The sequence below is a fragment of the Ciconia boyciana genome, chromosome 20, assembly GCF_034638445.1.
Source record: "Ciconia boyciana chromosome 20, ASM3463844v1, whole genome shotgun sequence".
Taxonomy (NCBI): Eukaryota; Metazoa; Chordata; class Aves; order Ciconiiformes; family Ciconiidae; genus Ciconia; species Ciconia boyciana.
This window is the reverse complement of record NC_132953.1, coordinates 1,653,149-1,678,481: the sequence shown is the minus strand read 5'-3', so window position 1 is coordinate 1,678,481 and position 25,333 is coordinate 1,653,149. Positions and strand designations below refer to the sequence as shown.

General features: G+C 41.1%; 1 protein-coding gene across 11 annotated transcripts in view; it reads left to right on the top strand.

The window, feature by feature from the left end:
* The window catches only part of ARHGAP32 (Rho GTPase activating protein 32), a 263,993-nt gene that overhangs the window by 172,567 nt on the left and 66,093 nt on the right, over positions 1–25,333 (top strand). For all 11 annotated transcript variants that reach the window (XM_072884762.1, XM_072884764.1, XM_072884767.1 and 8 more), the window contains 5 exons: positions 4,928–5,065; positions 7,183–7,275; positions 8,971–9,093; positions 11,338–11,415; positions 20,950–21,031. In XM_072884762.1, the coding sequence (XP_072740863.1) occupies positions 4,928–5,065; positions 7,183–7,275; positions 8,971–9,093; positions 11,338–11,415; positions 20,950–21,031 (514 nt within the window). The remainder of the gene's footprint in view (positions 1–4,927; positions 5,066–7,182; positions 7,276–8,970; positions 9,094–11,337; positions 11,416–20,949; positions 21,032–25,333) is intronic.

The following is a 25,333-nucleotide window of genomic DNA, read 5'->3' as shown; positions in this document are numbered from 1 at the left end:
TTTCTCTCAGGAAATAAGCATTTGAACCAGAAAAGAAAGGTCTGTCCCTGGCTTAAGATAAATAAATCTTAGGTGCTACAGAGAAAACATACTCAGACCGTGGGACGGGAAAGTTGTGCGTGCTGGAACTCAATAGTACCCTGTCTGGCTTGAAGAGGCATTGATGGACAAAAAGGAGTCCTATCTGCACAGATGTAGACAGATTCAGCTGGAAGCACAGTCTTTTACAAAGTGGGGAGAGGAGATCTGTAAATCTTTATTATAAAAACTGAGGCCAGTTTTTAAACTTGTGCATATCTGTCTTCTAGCTGAATTGTATCACAAATATTGACACAGATGAACCTATCTGCTTCTCGTGTGTTAGCTGGATGCCTCCGATTAAGCCATTGACTGTTCATTGCACAAGAGGGGAAGAACTGCTTCTTGCCAGATCCCAAGTGAAAACAGTTAAGTCCACATAAAAATATTCCTGTATGGAACTGGCCTTGAGCTTATGGGAGCCCCTCTCAGAAATGAGTACGGTTTTCGTACTGGTCAGTTGAAGGGCATGAGAGATGATGGATCAAAGGTGGGGGTTTTTAAGTATGAGAATGAAAATGCAAAGGATGTTTTAAAATACCCTCCTCTTAAATTTGCCTTCCCCAGTCCAACAGTAACCAAGCAGTACTGCAGTAAGCGATGTCTTTCTGTTAGTAATGAAACAAACCATCGCTGAGCTGCAACTGTCATGCTGTGTGTTGGGCTTGGGAAGAAAGGGAGCAGGGAGTGATGCCGAACGAGCTGTGCTTAAGGGAGTACGTTAACTTCTCCTGCCTATGGCTGCATGTCATCCTCCTTAGGCCGTTTGACCAGCAGAGCTAAAAATATTGCTTGTGGAGCTGGGGTTCTGAATCCTTGTCCCTCTGAATCTTGTCTTGTGCAATGTGAAGCCTGGGTAGCATTTTATGATCTGCAATCTCTTGGTATAATGGTTTTACTAATGGAAGGTTCAAATCTCTGGCTCAGTGGAAATTAAATCATCAGTTCAGTAATCGCTGATCATTTTTTTTAGCGTGACATTTCTTCTTGCTTTGATAATAGGAAAAAAATAAGAAGCTCTGTGCAGCGTGCTGAAATCTCACCCATCTTTCATCATACATTTAATCCTACACAGCACGCAAGAGTAAGGGAGAACAGATCAAACTGTAATAAGAGTAGGAATGAGCCCAGATTTTCCATTTTGTGAGGAATTCCATAATTGTCATGATGCTTTTCATTGTGAACGTTTCTGTAAAATGAAATTCAAAAAAATATTTTGATTTTGTTCAAGAGGGATTTTTTTTTTTTTTTAAGTCAGTGGTCAATTTTTCCTTTTAAAGATCGTGAAACTGTTTTATGGCATTATTGAAATCTTCATTTGAGACTTGATTTTTTATTTTTATGAAATTTGTCATACCCAGGTTTGTAATTGAAGATCTGAATCCGGGAAGTCACTTGACTGTGTGCTTAACTGCACCTCTATTCTTATGTCCCATTGACATTAATGGGATTTAAGCATGTGCTTCTCTAAATCAGGACCATCAATAATTTAAGAATAGAAAAGTAATTGTTGAATTGGAAAATTAGAGGGTGATCAAAAATGTATTTAAGCAACAATTTCTGGAAATTATTAAGAATGTGAAGAAGGCATCTTTGCCTTATGGATATTATGTGCCTGAAGCACCAGTGGTGTTTAGCTTTGCTATAAAACACAGTTGACAACGTGAGACCAACTTAACAGTCACGTACTTGTTTCTACTATTTTGTTAACCTCTAAATTAAAAAAAGAACCCTTTTGCAAAACCCTCCTGGCACTTCAGAATTTGCAGGAAATGGGAGGAAGATGTACAATTTTTATATTGATCTAGTGAAACATTGTTGTATTTTTGATACTGAATGAGGTCACTGTTGTTTCTGCTGCTTTGGCTGTGCAACTGTGGGAGTCTAGCTGAGAGAATTTAGACATTACTTTCTTGTGATTTGTACTGGAGATCTGAGGGGAAGCACTAAATGTTGTCCAGTTCCTTCCTCGATTGCTGCAATGATTCTTTCCTGTAAAGTTAATTGCACCCCTTGTAAATATGGCTGTCTTATTTTTGCTTAAAAATTTGTCACTCGGGCTCCACATCTGCAAAAGCTTGGCTTAGTACAACTTTTAGAACAACCTAAAGCATGTATGCTTTTTGCATTTAGTTATAGCAGACTTAAAACTGTAGGGTATTAGGAAATATTCACATTTAGGCTGTTGGGATAACTTTCTCCTGGGTGGAAATTTGTATTATTGCTCCTGAAACTGCCTTCTGTACCAACACATCATATGCACAGTCATTCTGAATGTGACTGAAGAATGGGCAGCCCCGTTCCCACAAGTATCCCGCAATCCTTTTGCACCAAGAGCGTGAAATCCAGGGCTGTGATCGCAGGCGTTGGGCTGACTTACCTAGGAATGGTGATAGTGGGTCTGGCCTCCAGGCGTGCGCACCAGCCCTCTTAAGGAGGTTGCTGCTGCTTCCGCAGGGATAGCTTGGCTGGTTGCTTAGCAGCTGCCGAACTGCTGCAGTTTTAAGGTACGGGAGCGGTGGTTCTGGGTTACCTTTCTGCACCACGCTCGGCCTGTGCCGCCTCGGTGCTCGCTCCACGAGTTGTTGTGCAGCGCAGGAAGAACCTCCCAGAGAGACGGTGGGGCAAGAAGCACCACTGCTGTCGTGAGGTAAGCTGTCCCGGCTCATTAATCAACTTCCTTGCTAGCTATTAGTAGCCTCGTTACTGTGATCGTGTAGAATGGGTTTCATCAGAAGCAAAGAGACCGCTGTCCGTATGGCCCGTTCTCCACAGCTGATCCTGCACACCCTGTCGCATGGACCAGTAGTTTGCTGACCCCAACTATTCCTCTCTTGTAACTTTAACTCTTACTGTCTTGATAAAAAGAGACTGCAAATCTACAGTCCAGCATTTAAAAGTAAAATATCATAGAATTCATGACAGATTTATAATCATTTGACAGATAGGTTTGTTATTTGCGTGGGTAGCGTACGAGATCGTATTGAAATGTCCTGTTAAGTGCAGTGGGCAGAAGCAAATAAAAGATTGCAGCGATTTCTCGGTCTGTTGTTTCTTACATTGGTGACTAAACCTTGCTCAGCTGAAGGTCATACTGGCAACTTATCGAGAGAGCAAGAACCACTTAATTGCAAAAGATGGAGAAATTGGAAAGGCTGTCATCTTTTTGAAGATAATTAGACTTGCACTCCTGTTTTTGTTTTTCTCCTTTAGACAAAAAGTAAAATGATATAACTTAGGGAAATTACAAAGCATTTACGTCCTGTGTAGATACCCTCTTTGTAGGCTTGTGAAATACGGGTGATTTCTTGCGATGTGAAAGCAGAGTTTATGTACACGGTCTGGAGTTGTCTTAAATAAATTTGACAGAAAATAGCTAGTACACCGGATTATATGTTTTATGTTTACAATTGCCTTGCAAGCTTTGGATATTAAGAGAAAAGTGATGCTTATAGCTACTGATAAACAAATAAATATAGCAGAATTGTGCTTGGGAAGTCGGAGTAGGCCATGCTTTTTTGTAGCCCAGGTGAGGAGGGCATCAGGTCCAGAACTCCACCAGGTGTAGTACAGCAGATCTGGGATCACGCTTTACAGCTACTTTCCCCGTGGAAAACTGGAACGATGCCGTGTCCCCTCTTATACCATGCATTTCCCTGCTTTCTGTACTGGTTGCCAGGCATCCCTTTGTCGCTTTTAATCCCTGGCCCTGCCTTGGAGTGGCCGCGTAACCTGGAGCAATCTAATTCCTTCCTCTGGCATCTTCTTCTGTGTCCTTGCACTGCTAGCATTGCTATGCCGTAGGAGCACCTGGACTTGTACGGCGTGACTAACGTCTCTTGCGTGCTTTGTTGTTTTTCTCATCCTTTCCCTAGGAAGACAGCTGCCTGTGGAGTGGGAAGCAGAGTGTGTAATGCTGATAGAGATTTTTTTTTCTTTTAAAATATGGCCGTACTGTTGGTTTTAGGAAAGAAAGACTGAAAAAGCTCTTTGCGCTTGAAATAGAAGTTGGGGAAGCTTTGTGGAGGTCCATGGTCACTGAGTCAGTGTCCGCATCTGTAAAACAGGAATAGTCTCATTTTAGGGGCTGCATGGGAGTGCTGAGAGGATTAATGACTGTTCATGAAGTGCTTTGACCTGTAAACTGCTGCATTATTACAAGATTTTTTTATTGATCGTAATAGGCCATGAAGCGTTTAGAAGTAGTCATTAGCTATTAAAAGCTTCACAAAGCAAATTATGCTGTGCTGCTGTGGTCCCTTCCTTGTCCCCTGAAGCAGTATGTATGTTGTCAATATTTTAATTGGGGAAATGATATGCACTCAGGAGTAACTCTTCAGCTAGTGTTATTCATCATAGATTGGTTTTTTTTTTAATTCAGCTGAAGATTTGCCTGGGGCGTCTGACAGAAATTTTGCAAGCTTCAATTCTGCCTTCAGATCCCTGATTGTATATTCTTCTATCTATGTAAAATCTAATTTCACGCTATTTATACAACCGTTTTGTAATTTACCTTTGTGCAAAGACACCTTGTGTATGAAAATGCTACAAAATCCTTGTAAGCCAGGTGGAAGTTAAAAGATGTGGATAGGCCTCATAATGCTGGGCCACATCCAAACCCACGGTTAAATAATTAAACCAGGAACACTAACAGCTGGTTTGAGCATGAATGGCTGTCTACAAATTAAAACATGAAAATACTACTAAGGCACTTTCATCACTTTGAAATGTTTTGAGAAGAAAGATGGCCAGATCTGTCTGCTACTTCTGCACAAATTTTCATTTTCTTCATCTAACCCGACTTGGTGAGGCGCTTATAAAAGTGTGATTCTCTTTGCTCTTTATGCAGGGGAGGAGCTGGATCGTGAAGCGGAGTTATGAAGATTTCAGAGTACTGGATAAGCATCTTCACCTATGTATTTATGACCGGCGCTTCTCCCAGCTCTCAGAGCTGCCCCGCTCCGATGCCCTGAAGGACAGTCCGGAGGTAAATTACCAGCTCTGTAAACGTGTAAAGCACAGTCACCAGCAAGGGGTTGGAAGGTATTTTCAAGTATGTATTTTCAACAAGGCAGTTTTAATGTGGCCTGGGTTAGATTTGGAAATTGATAACTAGTAATAAGACCACTATGTGTTTTCTACCCTTAATTTCAATGATCCAAAAGGGATCCAAAGGGAAATGCCCTGCAAATTCATATGAATTAATGTGCTGCTAAATGTGGAATGGTTATTGAGAGTGTCAAGTTAGTACCTGTGAGTACCTTAGATAAGAATTTTGTTATGTCTTTGGAAACTTTTTCAGTGATATGAGTATTTCCTGACTTAATGTTAGCAACTTAACATTCCTAGGAACTCATGCTGTTCTAGGGCTGCAGCACTGCAAGAGTAATACTATTTGAAATGCTAGACTTATATTTATAACCTGAAAATTACTGAAGCCGTTTTTTAAGAGCATTTGCATTAGTGCATTATTTAAATGCTCTTTAAAAAGCTTACAGAGTGGCTTTTTTCCTAAATGAATAAGAGGTATTTTTTATTTCTTGACTTACTGTCTTCACCTGGAATATGGAATTCCTTCAGCTTTTTGCCTGCTGATAATTTAGAGATTTATTCATGTCCAAAATAGTCTTCTGGAAAGTAGCAGGTGCATCTTGACTGCATCATTTTAGAAGATGTGGAGAGGGAGGCAATGTAATGCGTGGCCACAGAGGTTATCTGGGCCAGTAGAGCATAACAAAACTGTTCGGCCTCAGTCTGTCTGTGGGAAGAGCATGTATCACGCTGACGGACAGTGCCCCTTGCTTCATTTCACAGGTCACTTGTCTCTGGGACCTGTAGTTGTATGTTTGCCCCCTACCATCGAGCACAAGTACGGAAAAATCTTGACATGCTGTGTCGGAAGGCAAATGTTGCCTGCCCAGGAGATGTGTAGCTGAAAAGGGAAATGAGGAAATTGAGGCCATTCCAAGCATTCAAAGAAGAAACCATGCAGGAACGATAAATCAGAATCTGTGTTCTTTCAGTGCTGAGCGGGCGAGGATTGATTGCTTTTGAGCAACACACAATGGCTGAAATCAGTACCCCACTGAAGTCTACAGGGCTTTTGCCATTGAATGTAGGAAGTTGATAATGCAGTCCCATTGCTCATCAGAGAATCTGATTTATTAGTTGCTTTGGTTTAATGCAGGCTATTTCTGAAGAGAATTTAAAGTTTCTAGTCTCTTAAATTCAGTAGAAGCAGCAATATTCAGGATAATGAATTCCTGGGTTTATTTTTTTAAATTATATAGTGGGCATTCCTAGCTCTTACATCTTTATTTGTACAACTGATTTAATATGTACTTTTTAGCATGAGGCTGAAAATCTGCATTATATCTGTAAGCATAGAAGATGTAAAGATGTTGAACAGCTCTACTGCTGTGAAATGTAATTCTGCAGCTGTGTGGTGTCTCGTACTATACTTTTTATTTTGAACTGACCACATTTGAACAGATGTTTGAGGAGAACAATGTTTGAAACAGTCCTGCAAACTCTGGGCTACAATACTGCTTTATAACACTGTCACTGTGAAGCTTTGGAAAGACATCACTAGCTTCTCTTTAATAAAAGCAAGTTTACTATTATAGAAGGGACATTGCTAAGTGTATTTTTAAAACCCTCTTCTACTATTTTAAATATTACTCTTTCGCCAAGGGGTCAGTCAGAGTTGCCACATTCTCAAGGGTTTGCAAGTGGGTGGAAATAGCAGCCAGTGTTTTGTTTCGCTAAATGGCTCTCAGATGTGTTTGACGGCCATAATACAAATGATTAGTTTGTATGTGAAATTCATGATGAGAGGAAGGCTTTAGATTTAAGGTATCTTGACAAGGGAAATGATGAAAATCTACGTATCTTATAAAAATAACATTATTGCTTTCACAGGGAGCTGCTTCTTTACACTTTTTTTTGTGTGTGTATGTAGTTTGCTGTCCTTCAAAGGACAGATTTCCTTGCAACAGGGAATATGTTTCTATAACGCTTGCCTATGGCAATGGATAATTTATGGTGTCTCCAAACTATGGTGTATTAACAGAAAAACTGTATGTCTGTTTCTTTCTCTTCCAGCTTGTCACCCAGATGCTGATGGCTTACCTGTCACGTCTCTCAGCCATCGCAGGCAACAAGATAAACTGTGGGCCTGCTCTCACATGGATGGAGGTATAGTACCAAGCTCAGGTTGTCCTTTGTTTCCTCTCCTTAGCAGCAGAGCAAGCCACAAATGTGGTCTCCTGCCTTTCCAGAAAGAGGTATAATCCTTCCAGAACTATTGGTGTCACTGAAATACTATCCTAACAACTTTATTCCCCTGTTACAGGCATTTAGGTGGCCACAAAAGGTATAGAACAAAGAGAATCAGATCCAATGTTAAGAATATAGGAGCTTTTTTCCCCTCTTGCTTGGATTTTGTCACCCAAAGACATCTCATTCTGCTGATACTCACAAAATAAAAGGAGATGGCAATTCTGGTGAAGCAGCAATGGGGTCGATGGACAGCCTGGGAAAGTCCAGTTCATGGCTGAAGTCTCTGAGTAATAGGTTGCAGAAAGGGCATACATTCTTATGCTCCTTTTTGGCCAGGCAATACTGCAAGTGGGGCAAATTTCTAAAACTATTGGAGCTGTCTCAGTTATGGTGTTTGTCTGCCCTCTTTTTTTTTTTTTTTATTTTTCCTTGCGGTAGCTACAGAAACAATATCTGAACAATATCAGCTACAGAAACAATTATCTGCTCCTGTTTGCCATCACTGTTGGTTAAACTGCTCAACAGAGCCTGCGTTGTGCTTGCAGTGGCACTGTTTGTATACTGTGAATTGCAGCTGCAGCTTTGGTTTCTCTATTAATGGTCTTCTACCATCTTAAACAATAGACCTTATTGGGCAACAAGCGCAGGAAAGAATGGGGCTAAGTGATCAAGGCCACCTGCCTGTGTCAGCGGTGCTGTTGCTGATTAGTCTGGGTAGAGATATGTGTGTCTTTCCGTTGCCTGATGATACTGCTGCACACCAGGAATAGAAACAACTATTATTAGACTGTTGCAATTCATTTTTAAATGGTTGCGATAGGGATTGAGTGCATTTTCCTGCAATTTTCCCTGCTGATATCCTCCTCGCCCTGATATCCTTTGGGATGAGAAAAATCTTGGAAACCTTCTCAGCACAAAGGGAGGAAGTTATAGAGAAAAATGAAACAGTAGAATTTACAGCAACACAGCGGACTTAGAGATTACAGCAAACCTATTGCACATGCAATACAGACTAACCTTTCCGATTAACTGAGAGTCTTGCAAAATTTTACACGAGCACAAAAACCGAGGAATTTTGAAAGTAGGCTGATGATTGCAGCAAGGGGTGGGAGCCATGTTTTCTTAAAAAAAGAAATAAAAGAGTGGGAGAAAATTGAAAGCGACACTAGTTTTTGGTTTGACAGCATTTCCTCCTTACCTCAGTGCCTCTTCTTGAGCATTAATTCTACCTTGTAGAGAATTTTTTTAATCACTTTTGTGTTGCCATTTTAAGTGCTTCGGGAAAAACAATACAATTTGGTGCTAAAGGGAGGTGTAAATATTCACTGTCATGTTACTGTTTGTACACAAAGATGCACAAATACAGCATTTTTCTCATTAGTTGGATGGGGACATACGACCTTCTGAAATACTCTTTATGAATTGTTCTTCCTCTTCCTTTCTGCGTGTGCTGTGCCCTACGCTGGCTCTCCATGCTGCTCTCCTCAGGGGGCCCCCAAGCCGTGCTGTCTCTGTGAATCAGCTTGAAGTCTCTGCCATGTACAAGCACCAATATAATGCCTCCTCACTTGTCCTCAGCTGCCTCACAGTCTCCTGTGCTCTTTATTTCAGATTGATAACAAGGGGAATCACCTGCTAGTCCATGAGGAGTCATCCATTAACGTTCCTGCTATTGCTGCTGCCCATGTTATTAAGAGATATATTGCTCAAGCAGCAGACGAACTGTCCTTTGAGGTAAATAATTAAAGGAGCTTACGTTCCTTGTTGTCATATACGGAAGAGTGTAACGTCTCTGTCTCTGTGTGTCTGTGTGTATCAGGAATATATTCAGACGCTGTCAGAATGTTTTGTGAGGTGAAGCTTAGAAGATTCAGTTAAATACTGGATTTGCAATGGGTTGGATACAGGGAGGAGTTCAGTCATCTTTAAAATATAGCTTTACTTGGCATTAGGATCTTCTGATTGAACAGATACTGCCAAGTACTTTAGCCTGGTCTCTGAGCAGCAGCAGACCCTGCATCGTTCGTACTGTACAGTGTATTAAAAGTATGTCGTATCTGTTCAGGAAGACGGTCCACATATGTGCGTATGTGGACACAGGCCAATTTAATTACTCATTGCCCAGTTTACACAACCTGTGTTCCTGTTAGCAAGTCCGTATCTAAAATCATTTTTAAGAGCTTCTGCTCCCATGAACAGTAAAGAACCAGGCTGTCACAGAATTTGGTACTTACAGGACAGGTGATAATCTAAAACTGTTCTGAAAATCTTACTTGACGCAGAGTAGGAGCTGCCGTGGAGCAAAGATCTGGAATATCAGACCCTGGAAGTCTCTGGATATCTGGCTCTTGTCTGTTCAACCCAGAAAGCAGTGTTTTATGCTCTGATTGTTTATGTGCAGCAGTGCTATCAGTGGAGTATTCACAGTGTTATACAAAAAAGTGTAAAGGAAAACAGTTAGTGCCCGAAGGAGTTTTTGTGATTGCATCCTTAGCATGCAGCACAGGAAGTAAAAATAATAGTGATAGTCTAGTGCTGCCAGGGTTTTGTTCGTATTCAAAATCGAGGCAATTATTGGTGTACACCAAAGAACCGCACTAATCAGAAAGACGTGGGTATGTCATCTTCCAAGTTAAAATGCATGCAGTACAGGATGCAGGCTGTTTGTCAGTGTCTCAGTATTAATAAAAGCACTGAGATGGCACTCCCTGCTTGTAAATCTTACAGCTCTGTGCCAGCAGGCTAATTTGGCCTCGCAACTGTCATGCAGTCCAACAAGTTGTTACGAGGCAGAGTATACAAGCGGGGAAACCAAGGCATGTGTGGCTTTCCAAGTTTATGCAGTGAGAAACCTTGGCAGAACAGAAGTGGAATATTATTGTGGATCAGTTGTTTTACAATGTGGATCCACTTGAGTGGATCGGTTGTTTTAGAATGCTGCGTTCTGTTCCCTAACCCAAACTATCTCTTTATGTTTAGGCTAGTGTTACTTTCTAATAGGCAAAAGTAGGTGACTGGCATTTGCTCCCTAATAGTGAGGAAAATACCTGGCTTCTCTGCTCATTGTGGTGACAGCAGTTTCCTTAATGGAAATTTGCTTTGCTGGTGGTTTGCTATTCCCTTGAGGAAATCGCTTCACTTCCCTGTGTCTCAGTTATCCCTGTGTGAAATGGGGTATGTGTTACCTTCTTTGTAAAGCACTTTGAGATCCGTCAGTGTAAAACATCTGAGAAAAGGTGGTCATTACTGTTAACAATGTTTGCTATACCTAGCTGCAGTATTTAATTAGGTTCTGCTCTGGCCTATATCATTTTCTGTTACAGAGGCCACACAGATCTTTATTCCCACCATGCCAAATTTAGTATTGATTATACTGATTTCCTTTTGAACTCTTGCAGTATTACATTTTTTATGGGAATGAGCAAAGCTTCAGAAAACCTGTTTGGTCTCCTTGTTCATTTTCCTTCCTGCTGCTGTAACACCACACCACCTCTCCTCTGTTCATTTTCTAATTAAGAAAAGCATGTCTTGGTCACTTTGTGAACTACAAAGGCAGCTCTGAACTTTTTGCTGTGAAAGGAAACAAGAAGACATATGTCAATGCCTACATACACATATATAGGGCATGTAGTAAAAATTAGTTCAGCTACTTGAGAATATTTTCCAATGTGTTTCACACCATCACTGCTCACTTATGTCTGCAGTTTAATCAGAATGCTTCTGTACCCTTTGGCAGAAAGCCTGCTGCTTTTGAGAACTGTTTCCTTATGAACAGCTGTATCCTGTATGTTGTATAATGCAGTAACTCTTCTACCTCACAGTTTGATTTTACAAAGCCAGATGTCTCAAGATTGGCATTGCTGCAGTTGCTCACAAGTCTTACAGTTTTTTGCAGTGCTGAAGAATGCAAGTTACTTGAATTGTGCTTTCCTCCTAGCCACGCTGCAAGCTGTGATTGATGTTGCTCATCTTTTGCAGGTGGGAGACATAGTGTCTGTTATTGATATGCCACCAAAGGAGCTGACTACGTGGTGGAGAGGCAAACATGGATTTCAGGTAGGCACAAGCATCAGACCTGATAGAACAACTTAAATAAAGGCAGGAGACTCAGCAGTGTGTTTATCGAACTGCTGTGCCGGCACAGGATTACTCATGGATATAAGCAGAGTGTCCCTGCATTGGTGTAAGAGGACTTCCCCGTTCTCTCTGGAACAGACACGTGGTCTTCATAGGAAGTTACCTCCCTGCCTAACTGTGCGAGTTAGGGATAGCCATGACCCTTTGATCGACAGCTGGCCTGATGTTAGTGGAAGCTTATGTTGCACCCCCTCCAAGGCAGCTGACACTGTTATTCAAATCATCCCATTCCTTCCACTGTCTGAAACTAGATCAGGCAGAACATCGAGGATTCAGAGAAAGCCAGTTGATAAGGCACTGCCACTGACTTGGACGAGGCACCCAACTAACCCGTGCTTTCATGTCTGCATTTATTGTGTAGTGTTAATATTACTGGTCTCTGTAAATGTTATCCCAGAGAGATTTAGACTGAATTTTCAAAAGATCCTGAACATACCTTGGAATTAGGTACCAACACTTGCGCGTTGAAATGGCACTTTCCTTCCAAAAGAGTTGTTATTCCCTAGCTCGGATTTTCTCATTAGGAAATTTAATTTAAAAAAAAAGTCTCTATTTACAAAACAAAACCCAAAAGCTAATGAAGGTTGGGGTAACTTTCTACCTCCCTATGCTGTAGCGTCTCATGTTTCAGCTCCTTTCAAGTAGGAGGGATTTTCATACTCCAGTTGCTGTCTGTGAGTAGGTGGAATTATGAGTTTGCTCTGGAGAAGGTCATAATTGACCAGACACTTGTATATTTTGGCCTGGAAAGTCTTCTCAAAGTACCTCAGATTCTCCCTGACAGACCTTTCTGTGCCAGATCCAGATTGTGGTTCTGCTGTCATTAATACCGGGGCTGTGTGCAATTGGATCTCCAAGCACTACAAATCCCATCTGAATGGAGCGTTAGTTATACAATTACTTTCTCTCTGATTAGCCAGAGCACGTGAGATACGGCTTTTGTTGGCTTTATATCAGATGGGGGAATTCAGATAGTATCTCATTTGTAAAATCAGAGCAGCGTGGACATATGATACCTACTCTGAAATGAGAATTGTTTCTAGAGTTAAGACATTGATATTTCTTGAACAAATTTGACTGTTCTTCTAGTTTTGACCCGTGTTATGTCGGTGTGGACTTTTGTTCTGATCTTAGAAGCCCTAAAGCTGTGTTTGCCGTCCTATCAAAAATGAATGAAATGCTTTAGTACTACTTGGAATGATCAGGCTATGCCGCATTTAACTTCCAAGTGAATCAATAAAACAAAACAAAACTGCTTTGTGATCTGTGCATGAGTGCAGACACTTTGCACAAACCTGATTGATTACAAGTGTATGGTATCCCCATGCAGGCTGTAGATGCCATTATTCAGTGCGAGCTCCCTGCTTGCCATCAGGCTGGCTGAAATTGTGACTAGATACGAAGAGCATCGCTGGTGATTAAAGACACAAGCAAGGGAGCTCTTTTGCAGTTTGTCACTGCCTTCTGTCTCTCAGATCAGAGCAATCCTATTGTGCTTTCCCAGCATAAAGATATGTTGATGAGCAAACCGCTTGAAAAGGGTTTTGTCTGTATCCATGCACAGTCAGTGTACTGACACAACAGATCTGAACAGCTGCAGAAATAGAGCACCATATTTTTGCTTAACAGAAAATTAGGGGTGGAATAATCTTGCGTCTTAAATTGTAAGCAAGTCTTTCACAGTGTGAATCAGATCACGGCCACTGAACCACGCTATTGGAAATGCAGCAGCCACAATATATGTTCCAGTAGCTCTCCGGATGTGTTTGCACAAATGCAGAAAATGAAGTTAGTGTGTTTTAAGAAGTTACTGCCTGTCAGCTGAGACAGGGTAACAGACCATCTGTATGCTTTCTGCTCCTGCTGACTGCAGAGTAAAGCTAGTTAGCTCAGAGGTGGTTTTCCACAGCTGTATCTCAGCTGACAGGCAGTAATTTCATAAGCTATGCTAACTCAGTTATTACTGCATAAACATATCTCTTCACACAACCATGGATCTGATTTGCAGAGAGGTGCATTTTTCCTGTGAATTGACAGTTTTTGACATTTCTTTGAAATGTACTTATCAGAGCTTTTCATTTCCATGAAACACCATCAGCTACCAAGACATGCAAATTCTAGCGTTGTACAAAGAGGGAGAGGGTTTCTTGAACCTGTGTTTCAAGTTTAAGGCCCATAAGCTATAAGTGTACAGAAAAAGTACATTTCCTGTTGTAATGGAGTTTTTTGACCATACTAACTGCTGCAGTGAGAAGAGAATTCAGAGAAAGGAAATTTCTCTCCGGTGTTGATACACCAGACCTAGAGATGTGTTACAGTTCAGTACAGAAGTGTGCTTGATGAATGCTTAAAAAGAGTGTATAGGTGAAGAAAGTTGTTACAGTATGTACATGTATAAGTAGTGATGAAGCCGTGCAGCCTTTAAAGCATTCATTATAGGCAAACAATTCTGTTCCCATTTAGGAACAACAGCCATTGTCAACGTGATGGCAATCTGTTGATCCAGTCATTTTAATTAATAAAATAAATCAACAAAGTCTGTCTTGCCAGATAGTTGTGCTTCTGAGAGCAGATAAAAGGAGGAGGTCCAAAGACCAAATGTTTGGATAGTTTGTTCCTGCTACTTCTCAGGTTTTTGCTTTGTGCTAGGAAAGGGGCGAGGTTTTATCAAATGGACCACAGCTCACATTGTAAATTATGTCTTGATAGGAAGAGAGCAAGGTTTCGCCAAACGTGGAAAAAAATTACTTCTTGACTTAAAAGAACTTACCTGGGTTTGTGCATTTAAACCAGCTGTGATTTGTGTATGTCTGGGCAGAAGTGCGTTCATTTCTGCAGTCCCCCCATCTGTTAGGATGGGGGTTTCTCTTCGTTGTGCAAATGAACAAGAGGCAGGTCTACAGGCACCAACAGAAAGGCAAAGCTGGTAAGTTGCAAGTACGTTCAATTTGAACTGCAGCTTTGATGCAGCATGGAAGTCAATTTATTCTTTGTCAGACAGAGCTATCCTTCAGGAATGAATCACCATTTTTCTTATCCTTCAGATTTCTATGTTACAGTTGCAGGTGCCTTTCTCCCAATACCTAATCTAATGACTGCATTGCGAGACACTTAATCCTATGCGGAACAAAACAACCCAGGAGGCTTCTTATCATTTTCTCTGGTTAAAGTAAAATTATTTTTAAGACATTTTTCCTCAAGCCTTTTTCTTTTCAAATGCCCTTAGTGAGTCACTGCTTTCATTGTAAGATTGTTACCTAAATTACAGCCACCTCCACATTAACAGCCTTCCAGCCCTCTTTGTTCTCTTCTTTTTCTTCACGCTTTGTCTTTTCAATCAGTAGCTCAGTTTCAGACAGCTGAATCGCTAGGGACAGGCCCTTTTTTGGTGCACAACTGCCTTTTGATGTTCTGAATAATTCTGTCTTTTGGGTATAGTTTCATTAGTTGCACTACTGCACAACAGCAAGCTGCAGAGCTGCTAGCGGTTACAAAACAACACACAAGACTGCATAACCGGGCTGGACTGGACTTTTTCGGAATCAGCCTGAGCTTGAACTGGTCATGAAACTGCAGGCCCTTGCTTTCAAACCATGTTCTATGCTGAACCTGAACACAGGCTTTAAAGACTGGATGGATTTCTCAAAAAGGGACATGTTCTGTCTTGGATGGGTCAGGAATAAAACAGGCTGTTAGTTGAGAGCATTTTTTTTTTCTCGTGCATCATTTTATAATAACTAACACGTATGTGACGTGAGCATAGGGTACCCGTTAGTAAAAATGGCCTGGGAAGGCAGAGCACATTTTTGTGGCTAGTGTCACTTTGGAAACACCAGTTCTTAAATGAGAAGCCAAAGTTTGATTTCTGGTTCACGTGCATTGATTTGGTGCGAGAGGCAGCCATCTGCCTGGTGAATGATAGCACCTGCAAAACAGGCGATGTGCAAGAGCCCAGTGGACATGTCACCAGCGACGTCATTTCTCGGCCAGATGGCCACTTCCATTTGTAGAACAGTGCCGACTGCAGTAACAGATCGGGCAAAATTATGTCTGAAGTGATTTGCCACGAGTTTCCTACTCTGCACGCATCCACTCTGCCCTTTTTCTGTAGGCACGTAGCAGAAGTTTGCATGGGCACAGGCACTCGTACGCGTGTGTGCTGGCATTTCCCTCGCCGTCCCCAGCCAGCGAGCACCGTAGGTGTGAATGCATTTCTCGAGCTGAGCAGTGGAGATTTCTCACACCTCGCTGTAGGAGCGTGTGTGACCTTTGGCAATAACGTTCAGCATTCAGCTGCCTGCTAGCTCAGCCGCCCTGGCAGGTGAGAATGTTGAAGGAAGAGCCTTTGACCAGCCTCACCTAGTTTCCCAAAGTACAGCTGGCATACCAGTCTGGAATGGATAATTAACATCTACCGTCCCACACAGGCGTTCTTTTTGTGAACAAAAGAAATTAGAAGAGTTTTGTGGCCAAGATGTTCAGCTCTCTTTTACAAGAGTTTAGGATAAGAGGACTAACAATCCCGTTCCTCCTGTAACTGGTGCCCCTCTGAAATGGGTGAGTACCTTCTGAACAGGGGCTGCACTGGTATGCCAGCTGTAATTTGGGAAACGAGGTGAGGTGCCCTGCTCTCTGCCCTGGCCACTACTATGTGGTTATTTGGCAAACAGCATGGTGAAAATTCTGCTCATGAAAGCCAAACAAGCAATAAAAGGTTGATGCTAGGTTTTGCTAGCCTATCATGATTTTAAAACTAAAAGAGAAAAATTTTTGAAAGAAGTTTAACCCGTACTTTAGCCTATGTCAAAACCAAAAAACAATCAAAGTGTCTCAAACAATGTTTTATTTGCCATTTATGTTGCCGCTGCTTTCTCATTTGTTTGAATTCCCTCCTCGTACACTGAAAATTACTACTGTCACTTTGACTTTTCCCCTTAAAGCCTCATGTATCTTCCAGTTTTAGCAGGCGCTGGCATAAAAGTGGAAAAAAAAATACAGTAGCTGTTGCAGAAGTGTTTGCATGCAACAGGAGCCTGTGCTTTCCTCCTTAGGTTAAGGTGTGTAGTGATTTTTTTTTAACCTTTAGATGACCTTGTATTTATCTAAATATATACTACCCTTGCTATTAATTTTCGTACGTTGCCAAATCCTTTAATCCTGGCTCAAGCTCTAATAGTGCCTTGCTACATCTGTTGAGATTGACTCTCGGACTAAACTCATTTATTTATACAAAATCATGGAAAACTTTCAGTGGGAGGAAAAGCAGCATCTTTTAAGTGGGTGGGAATGAGGCACAAGTTAGGGGTTATGCCCCTGAAGATGATCTCTTGGGGATCTTGCAAGAAAAGTTAGAATAAATAAGTCAGAAAACGTAAGCCAGCAGAACTATTACCAGTAAGTTGACATCAGAGAGCTTGTCAACACTAGCACAAGCAAAAATTGTCTTTCCCTTAAAAAAATCCATTATAATTATTGATTGTGAACATGGCAAAAATGATACATTGAGAACAGGTACTGTGTTTTATTTGGGAAAGGTTCCGAGATACCTAGAAGCAGTGACATAACCATCTTGGTTCTTTCATTTCGGGATTCATGTTTAGCGCTGTCTGTTGCATCCAGAAACAGGAGAAACATTATGTTAACAATCAAAGGCAAATGAGCTTTTGATTACAGTATGGGATTTTGGGTTGGATTTAGATCCACCATTTTTCACTATGATTAATGGAAGGTTGGTGTCCAAGTGCTTTAGGTTTCTTTACACGTCTCAGGCACAGACGTTGTGGGCAATTAAAAAAAGTTCTCAAAGCACTGAGAATGAAAGAAGCTCTCACTTCAGCTGTGGAGTCTCCCAAATGGATCGTTGGTATGATGGGGCTAAGACTTTCCCTGGATGTGTACATTTTTCCTAACTTAAAAATTGTCTCCTGCATCTCTTGGACAGGAAATGTAGCTATAGGAAAGTATTAGCTAGAGGAAAGTATTTAAAAACCATATAATGTATTTTGTTTAAATACCAGTACTTTTTGTGTATGTACCAATCAGCCTGTTTCTCAACTTCTCCTAGCAAAGCAGCATCGCTGAGCTATGAGCTGCCTGATGAAGGGCCCCTGTATGTGCTGCTAGTATTTGTGCTGGTTTTCTTGTGCTAATCGGCATATTTCTATCTATAAACTGCACAGAAATCACTGCTACATTATATAACTCCAGGATATCGTCTCCTTGCAAAATCTGCACACCCAAGCTGAGTGAGTGGTTGGGTGAAGCCATACATTATCTTGGTTTTTGGATGGGTTCTTCAGTTCTGTGAGTCACTTGAGCAGAAGTGTGATGCACAGGCCCGTCTCAATGACAGGGAACCATAGATCAGAGAAGATCTACTGATCCGTAGTGCTGCTGTCACAAGTTCTGTTCCCATGCTGTCGTAGTCTTAACAAAAAGCATATTCCGAGTCCTTAACATTAAGTATGATGGATTACGGTTTGTCCTCTTGCTTGGACAAAACGTCGCCTTGATGGATTTTGGGGGTGTGGGAAGGAGAAGTTTTCTGGTATTACTATTAACTGTTGCTTTCATTAGGGCATTTGGAATAGTTTCAAAGTCTGGAGTGTTTACCTGGACACACCATGCATGACACTGCTACTAAAGTGCTTGGGGGGGGTTATGGGTGAAAATCAACTTGGAGTAAGAAGGAGATTTTTTTTTTTTTTTTTTTTTTTCCCTTGGAGACAAAAGGGAATTGTGTAAGACGAATAAATAGAGCAGGGACTGTTTGCCAGACTCGCAGCACTGCCTGCCTTGTGGCTCCAATGGATTTCATAGATGTGCTAACATAACTGGCAGCAGTCCTGGCCCAGTTCTTCTGTTTAGATGAGCTTGGGGCCCATCCGCTGGCTCTTTGCCATGCATTGTTGCAGCACTCGACCAAACTGTGGCTGCCTGAAGTGACTTGATGCTTTCAGCTGTCCGAATCGCATGCCTGACACGGGACAGGAAATCCTGCTTCTGGCTTAGGCAGGGTGTCTCAGAAGGGTGGTGGTGCTTGAATTACATGTCACCGTACAGAAGCTGTGTTGGGTGAGGAGGTAGGATATGAGAGAGAAAAAAGTCGGGAAATACGGACTAAGGATAAAAGTTGCCAAGGGCTCTGGTCTGGCTTGACTTTCACCTGGGACGAGAGTAAGAAGACACTGTGAAGTGGAGAGAAGGTTGGGATGCTGGGAAGTGTAGAAGTCCTTTCTGGACACATCTTAGCCTGAATCCTTAAACAGTGAAAGGGAAATAATTTCACTTCTCCCCATGCTGTCTCACAAATGGAGCGCGTTACCCGGTGTGCAACACCCAATACGCACACAGAGCCGAGATATCAGTTTATTTCAAGTTTTGCGCAAGAGCGGGTGCTAGGTGGTAGCTCCACAAAGCTAGCACGCCGCTCCTTCATGCAGGTACGGTATTTATACAGTCTAGTTATACATATGCATAAGTAATTACGCAAAGCGGTCTTCTATTGGTCTACATTTTCTTGTCTCAATCTTAAAGCTACAGTACTACTTTAATATTCTGTGCATGCTCAAAGGTGAGGGGTCTCTGCTTGGGCCGGGGTCTCCGGCTCAAGGAGTGTGATTTTTAGTATTATAATGAGGATAGTTCGTGTAAGGGTGCTCCTTCTCACACTTCTGCTAGCAGTTTCAGATTGTCCAAAACCATCTTAATTAGCTTCCATATTTCTCCAGGATGCGCTTTACTCCCAAGGACAGTAATTCTTGATTAGACGTTCCACGTTCCAGTATGAATCCCCCTTGTCAACTTTATGTATGTCTTGGCCTCCCATTATCTTTACAGCACTCACCACAGCTAAGTGCTTAGGTCAGACCGATCTTCCATACGTATTGTATAATGCTGAATTTGATTGACTGCACCCGGGTATGGAACCCTTTGAGTGGCATGTGAATTTCTGCAGGCACATCCTATTTCAACAAAGCATTAAGATCCTGCCCGTACTTTAACCCTTACGCTGGTTTAGACAGTCTCTCCAGCATTTCTGAGTTAGGGGGGATGCAGGGAAAAATGCTGTGTTTAAGGTCAGTGCAGGAACGTTGCAAATTAGCATTTGAAAGTAATCGGTCACAGGGCTCTTGGGCTCTTGGAGATGTCTTCCTTGTGGGTGATGCTGGCGGCAGAGAAGCAGCTGCATTCAGTGGTTGTCAAAATGTTTTTGCATAGCACTGCTACGTGGTAGCCCAGGATGGGTCATTGCTTTTGCAGCATCTTCAAATATTTGCTAAGCAGAGTCTTGCTTCTGGGGTTTGTTTCTGGAATATTCTTTCTGTTTCAGCTTGATTAGCAGAGACGCAGATAAATCATATCAGTTAAACAGCTTGTGCAGTACGTTTGCCAGCTGTTCTCTCAAATCAATTTTCAGTAATGGATATGGGGCACTCTTCTCCCTTGTCCTTTGCTGATAGGGAAACTGAGGCGCAATGGTTGCACTGGCTTGTCCGTGTTCAGAAGCAGATACGAGAGTACCCACCAGGAGTTCTGGCTCTTGTTAGAGATTTTTTTGCTACATCATGCTGTTTCTTCTAAAAATACTTGTGTTTATTTCTAGTCAAATTACTGGGTTCTTACTTACAAATGTAGAGCTCATTTTGCTCTATGTATATTTTATTAAACCTGTTCTCAGTTCTAAGACTGAACTGAATTCAATTTAACTAAAAACACATTGAACTTTTTTAGCAAGATTTTTAAACACGCTTAATTTGAATGCTTCAGGAGTATCACTTATTACCCACGCTCATCAGATCAAGCACAGGCAGCAAGGCTAGGACACAGTAGAGAGCTTTGTGCGTTCACAGTGTCTTCTAACTTACCATACGAGAATATGCGTTTTATACAGACGTGCAAATATATTGACAAAATATATTTGATTTCAGTTTTCTAAAGGAATAAAATGTTAAAATACTTGTGAATATAGTATTTTGACAGTGGAAAAAAGGTCAAGTGTTGGTGAGATTTAAGTACAGATAATTGAGATGCTAAGAGCTGAAACGTCTTGCTCTCTTCATGGAATTTCATGTTACATACATGCAGCCAGGTGCAGGAAACCCAGCTAAAGTCTTTCTGGCTCTCTCGAGTTCCACTTGAGATTTAAGTGTGTGTAGCACACTTGTGCTCTCCCCTCTCTGCTGCAAGTTGAATTTCTCTGTCCTGTGGACCAAGCTTAGAAAACAGACTTATAACCGTATTTTACAGAACTAATTATTTGGTTTGCAGCATTTTTGGCTGCGTCGTTTTGAAAAATTATTACTCTTATGCTGGTCGTTTTAGGTTGGATAATGTCATGGAGCATCAGGCAAGCAAAGTTCGAGGAAAATGTTTAACAGTTGCTGGTTTAACAGTTCAGCTCTTAAAACCACTACATTCAATATTCTGCCTCTCTCTCTGTTTTTACTACAGGTTGGATTTTTTCCTAGTGAGTGTGTTGAACTAATTAACGACAAAGTTCCTCAGTCCGTGACCAATTCTGTGCCAAAACCAGGTATGTATATTAAATTTTATGATGCAGTGAAATAAAATGGAGTTATCTTTTTGGTGTTCCATGTTTAATATCTCCTTTATACATATCATCTTATACTCTGTGTGTTGATCATCCTTTATACATACCGTGTTATCCTTTCTATGTGTTGATCATCCACACATTACCTCTCTCTGAATAATTGCCACTGTTGAATGTCTTTCACCTGCGGTGTTTTGTAAGCTAGTATCAATGTCCATCTCCTGCATGATTTGAAAGCTTCTAAGCTTGTAAGAATTTAAGATTCCTTCAGCAATCTGTAACTAGTGATTCCATGCAACATGCCAGTTCTCGGTGTGCAGAGTGTGTTGTATGTTAGGTTTTTTTCATACAGAACGTATAGGCGACCCAAAAATGTTTATGCTGACTTAGATGGAATAGATTAATTAGGTACTGGAAGCTTCTTTCTGTTTGGGGATTGATGGAGAAAGTCGGATATAACAGAACTTGGAATCCTAATTGCTTCTGCTCTGGGTAGATGACTCCATCTACTTCCTACTGCCTTCTGGACAGTTTTGTGTTGTATAAAATACAGGCAAATTAATACCAAGCTCTGCTGATGAAAGGAAAAATAAATAGAAAATGAGATCTTGGATCGGATTCTACCGTCATCCTAGTATACACTGGAAGTGATTGCAGTTAGATGTGCTGGCATAACTGAGATCTCTGCAGAATTTACTGGTGGTGAACCTTTTGTTTTATTCTTCCAATTTTTTAAAAAAAAATCTATATATTTATATATATATATAAGATAGATCTGTATCTCTTTTGTATCAAGAGAAGCAGGTTGAAATTGCTTTCTTAAAACGTTATGCAGCCACCAAGTTGAGTTGGCAAGCTGGTTAACTGGTGTTCTTTTTGTCTGTTTTCTCTATTTTAATGATGTTCCTTATCTTATAAGATTGCTGACTTGATAGTTTAAAACAAATAGATGTGATTCAAAAGTTTGACTTTTACTAAGGGAAGTGCATTTTATCAGATCTTGTGTTACAGCTGGGAACTCTCACTTCAGTGGTAAAAAGTGATGAACACCCTAAGCTATCCGTGCGCTGCATTAATCTGCATGCTTCAAAGAGCTGACGGTTTAGGGAAATAGTTTTCTCAGCCGTTGGTATCTCCAGCCTTTGTTATTCCTGGGAACATGCAAATGTATTTGCTAGAATCAGTGTCACAGAGATCACTAGCAATTCAAAGCGCTGCAGCAGGTGGTCATTCCATAAATCCAGTATCTGCCTTTTGTTGTTTGAAGCTGATCTCTAAGTACTGTGATCAGTCACTTCTCTGTACTGTATCAGCTAAAGCACGTAGACAAGGGCAACTTCAAGTCTAAATACAGGCCAGGCTGATAGATACAATCATAAGCAAGTGTTTATTATTAAATATGGCTCAGGCAATTAAATGTCATGAGCTGCTAGTGAGTAGTTTCTTGCTATGCTTTACTGGGAGATAATGAAGCAGCATAGATTAATAGATTCTGTTTGGCTTTAACAACACACTAGGGGGTGGATTTCCTCTTTCAGTCCTGGGAAATGTTTGTTATAAGGTTGATACCGAAAGCCCAAGTCCTATTAAAAGTAATAAGTTGAAGGATATTGCCAAGTCACGAGGCTGTCCCTGTTGACCTTCCCTGATAGTAGTTCTAGGCGTACAACTGAAGGCAAAAGACTACTCCAGAAGAACACTGATGAGCTTTCAGATGTAAGGATTGCTACAGCGAATGTTGCAGCTGTTTCTGTAATCCTTCCCTGCCCTTCCTTTGCACATAGAATTTATGATACCATTTCTTTGCAGCATTATGCTTTCTATTTTTTCCACCTTGGGAAGGAACAGTACTTGTATGGTGGAGGCAGAAGTCTGGAAGACTCTTCCTCGGTTGCTACAGAAGTTGTGACTTGGCGGGAGCTAGAAGGACTCAGGGAGGAGGTTCCCGTAGTTAAGGCATGTCGAATGTGATGTTGGAGAACTCGAGGAACCTATCAGCCTGGAGGAAAAAAATGATGTGTGAAGTACAGAAGGGGTGAGAAGAGGAAGGGGGAGGAAGGAGTTTCAGTTTCCTGGGCTGGGTTACCATGCAGCTGCACAAGCTGAATGCCTTGTCAGCACAGCGCGCGAAGGTGGCACAGGGGCAGAAATGAGTTGCTGGAGCACCCTGGGTGGCTTGAGTAGCACTTCTGCGAAATGTGAAATTGGATCTTGCCAAGTGGTTCCTCCAGAGCCTCGCTAGGAATTGCATTGCTGGCATAAGGCAGAAGAGCTTGCATTTTCCTCGCCCATATTCTGTGCGTTTAGTGTCTTCTAATCTATGGCTTAAACATATAGGGTATTTCTCGTACACTTAAATACCCACAACAATTAATTTTCTCCCTTTCCCTATATTTGAAACATCAGATTGGCTTTTCCCAAGGAATAGAGACTTTTCTAAAAGGAACCACTTGGAGCTTTTGTCCTTACTCGACATTAGCAGAGTATTTAATTGAGAATTAATGTGAAGTTTTAGATTTGGGCTTGATAAGACATACTTATCAACATGCAAACTTTATTTTCTTCAATCAAAAGATGATGTGTAGAGCATCTAGGACATCTTGTATCTGCAGCATAAAGCTCTTTCCCATGAAGGAATATACAAACATAGAACTCCTTGTGTTGTTTAATTGTCCATAGATTTGGCTGGGTTGAGTAATCTAATGAAAAGCAGATGGAAAGCAAAGAACTTCCTGCCCTGCATTTTTATTATTATTTATAATTAGAGGGTTTGATTTGCAGAAGTGATGGGGACAGCATTTTAATAGAACCATAAAATATTGCAATGGTCTATAATGCAGTACAAATAATGACTGAAGTTCAAATGAAAATGAAACACAGGGAATGGGAGAGGAGGGTTGGGTTTAAGTGCAAACTCTGCTTTTAGAAACAATATTTTCTTTGACCGTGGAAGTACATGCTTACACCAGTGATAATGCAGCCAGTGCCCTAGATAAATGGAAAAAAAAAATGGATCATACAGGAAAACTGTCCATTGTATTCAATTCTGAAAATTCAAAGTAATAAGAAAGAATATTGGTTTTGCCTTGAGTCACCTCTGAAATGTATTTGACAATGAAGTTTGGACTGTCAAAGCTATCATATCCCAGAGTACTGCTGGGGTAGGTATGCTTGCAGAGGTGTGTATATGTGTGTGTGCATGCGTGCGCACACAAGCTGTCACCTGAAAATTAAAGTCCGTTTCATTATCACTTAACAAAATTGTTTAATGTTTTCCTTTTTCAAACTTTGTACACGTGAGGAAGTCATACAAGGAGAAGAAGGGGTGCTCAGGAGGTCTTGGAAGTTACCTGTTGAGTGGTATTTTCCCTTCAGTGTTGTACTAAGCCCGTGCCCCGTTTTTTTCATGTTCAGTGCTGTAAGAAAATGCCTTTTATTTCAGGTGGGATGCAAACTGATATCCTGACTGTTTCTATTTATGTAAAAAACACTATGAAGATCCAGGAAGGTAGTGTGGGCTCACCAGTTCCCCGTTTTCTTGAGCACTTGCCTTTTTTCTAAATTCTTCCTGCCTTCTTACTCAGATACAATACTCTAATGATAAATTCTTAGCCTAAATTATTATATTGAATTGATATCTAATATTTCATAGCTAATCCCATTTACTGACAATTTAGCTGAAATTCAGTACTACAATAGATGGAATCAGCTCGTATTTATAAAGATTTTTAAAGAGATACAGGATGAAAGGTTGCATTTGAATTTCAGATACTCGGTGCGAAGTGAATCTTTTAAATATTCATTGCGCTGCTTAGAAGAAAAAAAGCTAATAGCCGTGTTGTTGTTGCCTTCTAAGTGAACATTTGGGAATTGTCTGAGGATTGTGGCTGTGTTTACTCTTCTCATTCACTTCTGTTCATCTCTGGTTGGTCTTTTCTGGGAACAGTGCGTATATGTGTGCCTGTGTGTTCGTATTGTCCCCGCTCATCATTTTGGCGTAGTTAACAGTCACAGGCAGCGTGTCTCGGCTATCTGTTTCAGTCCGTTCTTTCTCATAATTCTGGATATTTGTAGCTTAACCATATTTAAGATCACATATCACGCTTCACCTCATACATGTCTTTTGCTAACAAGTGGCATCTTGCTGTCTGCCGAGTCCTTACTGCAGTGTGCCTTGGCATGAGAATTTGTTTGAAGGTTTCTAAACATGGTTGCTGCTGGGGAGCATCTGGTTTCAGTGGGGAAACAAAGAATAAAGATGCAGTTTGCAGTGGGACAGTTAGA